Source organism: Hyperolius riggenbachi, chromosome 1 (assembly GCF_040937935.1).
Source record: "Hyperolius riggenbachi isolate aHypRig1 chromosome 1, aHypRig1.pri, whole genome shotgun sequence".
Lineage (NCBI taxonomy): Eukaryota > Metazoa > Chordata > Amphibia > Anura > Hyperoliidae > Hyperolius > Hyperolius riggenbachi.
This window is the reverse complement of record NC_090646.1, coordinates 672618912-672624481: the sequence shown is the minus strand read 5'-3', so window position 1 is coordinate 672624481 and position 5570 is coordinate 672618912. Positions and strand designations below refer to the sequence as shown.

The 5570-nt window shown below is 44.0% G+C and overlaps 1 protein-coding gene across 1 annotated transcript; it reads right to left on the bottom strand.

The window, feature by feature from the left end:
• Positions 1 to 567: 567 nt before the first annotated feature.
• LOC137544235 (olfactory receptor 12D1-like) lies at positions 568 to 1497 on the bottom strand. The gene has a single exon (XM_068265289.1). It carries the CDS (start codon positions 1495 to 1497, stop codon positions 568 to 570), a length of 930 nt encoding a protein of 309 aa, XP_068121390.1.
• Between the last annotated feature and the right edge of the window lie 4073 nt (positions 1498 to 5570).

The following is a 5570-nucleotide window of genomic DNA, read 5'->3' as shown; positions in this document are numbered from 1 at the left end:
TCAAGTGCTCCTCCCCCCTGCTGAATTCCTCCTCAGACCCTGCTGCTAGCAATACAGCAGGTGTGTTGATTACCTCAGCAACAGCAATTTCCCTCTCACACTGCACTGTCTGAGAGACTTTCCTAGCTCCTCCTATTTTTAAAACAGTTTTAGAAGGAATCTGCACTAAAGATTTCTTAAGATGCCTGAGACAGTTCTGCATGGATTTCTAAAAACCTACTAATATATTGGCTCAGACACTCTTGATAAATGTCCCCCAGTGTGCTCAGTGTTGCTTGTGACTCGTGTATAAGTCAACCCCCATACATTTATTTAGTGAGGAGTCAGACCTACATTTCTAGACTTATAGTCAAGTAAATATCACATTTATGGATGAGATGATAGATAATTTCTGACATGTCCGATCTCCCGCCCGATCGTTTCGCTGCTCTATTCCGGATTGCAGTGAATGGAAAAAGATAAGAACAATGAGTGGAAGATAAGAGAATTGACTGTAGAATCCAGTGGCGAAACAATTGAGCGGGAGAATCGAGCAGCAAAAACGAGCCATGTGTGCCCAGCATTAGATTACCGGAACACATTCAAAATGTTCAAATATTTTTTAAGAGATTTCCTGACCTCCTTGTTTCTCAGTGTGTAAACTATAGGATTGAATGTAGGCGTGACAACAGTAAATAGTAAGGCTGCAATTCTGTCTTTTTCTAAGGATACTTCAGAAGTCGGCCCCAGGTATGTGCATACTGCTGTCCCGTAGAATAGGACCACAATGGTCAGGTGTGCAGAACAGGTTGAGAAAGCTTTCCCTCTGCTTTGTGAAGACCGCATTCTGAAAAGATGACCAGCAATGTAACAGTAGGATAGAAGGGTGAGAGAGAAAGTTCCCATACTGAGGAAACCACTGACGATGGTCATGGTTATTTCATTTACGGAGATGTCTTTACAGGCCAACTTTATAACTGGTTTAACATCACAGAAGAAATGTTTCACTTTGTTATTCTTACTGCAAAAAGGAAGATTTGATGTCATAATCGCATAGACTAATGAAGTGCTGAAGCCGACAGTCCAAGAGATGAAGACCAGTTTGAGGCAAGTATTTCTTACCATAATCACCACGTAATGTAGCGGGCGGCAAATGGCCACATACCGATCGTAGCCCATGAAGGCCAGAAGAACTCCTTCAGTGCATCCCAAAGAGTGTGCAAAATACATCTGTGTGATGCAGTTTTTAATAGAAATTGATTTATCCATCCAGAATCCAGCCATCATTTTTGGCACGGTGACTGAGGAAAACAAAATATCCAGAAAGGAAAGATTAGCCAGTAAAAAGTACATCGGGGAATGAAGAGTCAAGTCTTTCATCACCAGAAAAATTATCGTAAAATTTCCAATTGTTTCAATGAAATAACATAAGAGGACTGGGGCAAAGAGGCACCTCTGGAGCCAGGGGAGATCGGTGATCCCAAGGAGAATAAATTCTGATATCAGGGTTGTATTCATGCTTGTATTATGCAGGTACCTGCTCATAGAGTGGTGATTAATTAGTTGATTTATTGCACACTGTTCTACTGGTAAGTAATGTTTTTATTATTTTATTAGTTTTATTTTATTATGCTCTGGCTGCCTTCCATTAGGTCCATTAGAGGTTCTGCTGCCCTGGGTTTTCACTCTGGCTGTGATTGGCTGGTATTCAATTTTTTTTATAAATACAGGTTTTGTATTGCAGCTAGACAAAGGGATGAATACCCTGATACTGTCATTCTTATATCTCCAATTATGATACATTAAAAAGAGCAATTAATTACAGTGGTGGTTCCGGGCTTCTTGCTGTATTCATTGTTGCTTCTGGGTACGAGGCCTAAGTCTAGGCACACTGTTTTCTCTGCTTTGCCATATGGGTACTCTTCATCTCTGCTTTAACCATGAGAAAAAGTATATTAGGTGGCCAACTGCAAGCTGTGCTTCTCTTTGATTCTCTGAAGATTGACAGCACGGGATCCTCAAAGCAACTCTCCAAAGATCTGAAAACAAAGAATGTTCAGTATCAGGATTTAGGGAAAGGCTACAGAAAGCTATCTCAGACATTTGCTGTTAAACGGAGGTCTAGCAGGCTAAGAAAATACACGAGTGGGCTGGCAGGAGATTGTGAAACTGTACAGACAACCCACATATCACCTCCAAAGACCTGCAAGAACATTTTGCTGCAGATGGGGTATCTGTACATCGTTCTACTCTTCAGCACAATTTGTATAAAGAACATTTGGATAAGGCTGGGTGCACACATAGCAGAAACGCTAGCGTTGCGTAAAAACTGCGTTTTATGCAGCAATGTTAGTCAATGGGATGCAGAAAAAACCGCAAAGACCTGCGATTTACAGTATGCATTCCGAAAACGCTGGTTTTGTTGCATAATATGCAGGAACTCTGCCAAAACGCACATAATGAAAGTCAATGGGAACTCAATGGTATGCGTTTTTCATGTGTTTTCCATGCGTTTTTATATGCGTTTTTATATGCGTTTTTTTCTAAAAAAATATATATTTTGTTTGCTCTATTTTTGCTTCCTGTAGTCTTCCAAGTGATTTGCATAAATGGAAATGTAAAAACGCATGGGAAATACATACAAAACGCATATGCAAAGGCATTAAAATGTACGCAAAACACATGAAAAACACATCGCAAATGCAGTAAAAACCCAGTAAAAAGGCTAAATAAAAGCACCCAACATTAACCCTCCTGGTGGTTCATTTATTCTGCCAAATAGGCAAAAATCAATTTGTCCCTCTAGTGAGATCGTCGCCACCATCAATAGCAAACAGGGGAATGTGTATATAACGCGTTCCCCTGTTTGGCTTCTCCTGTCGCTATGGCGGAATGACGTCGGAATGACGTCATGGACATCAGTCGACGTCCTGATGTCAGACGCCTCCGATCCAGCCCATAGCGCTGCCTGGAACTCATTGGTCCAGGCAGCGCAGGGCTCTGGCGGGGCCCTCTTCCGCCGCTGCGTGCGGACGATCGCCGCAGAGCGGCGGCGATCAAGCTGTGTGCGCGGCTAGCAAAGTGCTAGCTGCGCATACAGCACTTTAAATGGGGCGAATCGCCCCACCAGGGGCTGAGATATCCTCCTGCGCGGCATAAACCGAGCTCAGCTCGGGCTTACCGCCAGGAAGGTTAAAATAAAACATGACATGAAACACAACTTCTCACGCTATGACATATGTGAACCCAGCCTCACAGAGTGATGAGAATGTCCTATCTGCACTCCAGGCGCGTGTTGTATGCAAAAGCTCATTTAGAAAAGCAAGATTAATTGTTGGAACATTTGGTCATATCAAGCAGCACTTTGCATGGCAGTGTGGCTAATTCAGGCACTGGGACACTTCTTAAATTCAAAGTTATGCAAGGGGTTCAATATTCCAACAAAACAACTTAAAGAGGAACTCCAGTGAACATTTTACTGTTGGCAGGTGATGTAGCTGCTGCATGGTTTTTGGCAGTTGGAAACAGCTGTAAACAGCTATTTCCCACAAAAGTTTGAACTTTTCTTGTGGGAGGGGTTACTTGTGGGAGGGGTTTCACCCCAATATCAGTCATACAGTGCCCCCCTGATGGTCTGTTTGTGAAAAGGAATAGATTTCTCATGTAAAAGGGAGTATCAGCTACTGATTGGGATAAAGTTCAATTTCTGGTCAGAGTTTCTCTTTAAATCGCAGGTCTAAATCTACAAAGGCATTCATGCAGATTGAGAAGTACAAAGTCCTGAAATGGCCCATACAGTCCCTGAAATTCCGATATATGCCAATTACCGATTCTGCAGATTTCTGATTTTCTGATTTCCGCTGAGTTTTTTTCTGATGTTTTTTGCATTCTCTGATTGACCAAATACTTCCGAGTTGACTCAGCGTTGGACCAATCAGAGAATGCAAAATTTTACTGCGGTAATCGGAACACCACAAACACTTAACACCACAAACACTTTAGGCCAATCGCAAGACTCAGGAATACTCAGCAGCATCGAGTCTTGTGATTAGTTTAAAGTTACTGCAGTAATCCAATTTCCGCAAAAAACGTAAGAGAAGTGCGCTGTTTGCGTATCTCTCCAGCAGCCGCTGGAGAGATACGTAGAGGGTGCACTTCTCCTGCATAGACTGGCCACAACTGACGTCAGTGACGGGACTAGAGGTGGGCCGAACGGTTCGCCGGCGAACGGTTCCAGGCGAACATCGGGTGTTTCCCGGAAGTTCGAATCGCCCCATAATGCTCTATGAGGGTCAACTTTCACCCTCTGCATCACAGTCAGCAGGCGCATTGTAGCCAATCTGGCTATGCTAAGCCCTGGAGCCCCCCCCCCCTTATATAAGGCAGACTCCGGCGGCCATTAGCCTCACTCGTGTGCCTGCTAGAGACAGAATAGGGACAGCTGCTGCAGACTTGTTCTCCTAGGGACAGATTAGTCAGGCTCTTGCCTTCTTAGCTTGCTTAGCTGAATCTTATTGCTATAATAGCGCCCCAGAAAAGCTCTTTTCAGAGCTCATCCTGCTAGTGTGATCAATTTTTTTTTCTGTTTTTGAAATTGACACTTGTGTTGTGTTTAGACAGCATTGCTAATTCATATTGTATGTCCCACTGCCAGCAGCAGCAGCACATTCAGTGACTACTACCTGTGTGTGTGATACACTTGTGTTGCTTAGACAGCATTGCTAATTCATACTGTGTGTCCAGCTGCCAGCAGCAGCAGCACATTCCGTGACTACTACCTGTATGTGTGAGACACTTGGGTTGCTTAGACAGCACTAATTCATAATGTGTGTGTCCCACTGCCAGAAGCCCACCAGCATCAGCAGCACATTCAGTGACACCTGTGTGTGTGACAGGGAGCTGCACATTGTACTACCCACCCAGTACTGCATTTACCTACTACTAGTACCTGTTGTGTTTAGTTAACCCACCTCATCACTGCATACACCTACGTTTGTGTTGAGTGAACCCACCTCGCTGCACATAACTACCTTTTGTGTTGAGTGAACTTGCGTCACTGCATATAACTACCTTTTAAGTTGAATGAACTCACCTCACTGCATTTCTACCTTTTCTGTAGAGTGAACTCACCTCACTGCACATAACTACCTTTGGGTTGAGTGAACTTGCCTCACTGCATATAACTACCTTTGGGTTGAGTGAACTCAGCTGACTGCATATAGCTACCTATACACATGCAAGATGTTTTAAAGCACGTTAGGCCTGCAATTTAGCATTCAATGTGATTTCTGCCCTTAAAACGCTGCTTTGCGTCACATCCAGATTTTTCCCCGGGACTTTTGGCGTGTATCCCACTCCGCCATGCCCCCCTCCTGGTGTTAGAGCCCTTGAAACATCTTTTCCATCACTTTTGGGGCCAGCATCATTTTTTCTATTTTTCAAAGTTCGCCTCCCCATTGAAGTCTATCGCGGTTCGCGAACTTTTCCGCGAACCGAACCTTCCGCGAAAGTTTGCGAACCTAAAATCAGAGGTTCGGCCCATCTCTAGATGGGACCCGGGTTCCGAAGCTGCAGGCGGCGGTGTGGGAGCG

Excerpts from the sequence above, each read along its gene's own strand:
- LOC137544235 (XM_068265289.1), bottom strand. The coding sequence starts at position 1,497 with ATGAATACAACCCTGATATCAGAATTTATTCTCCTTGGGATCACCGAT.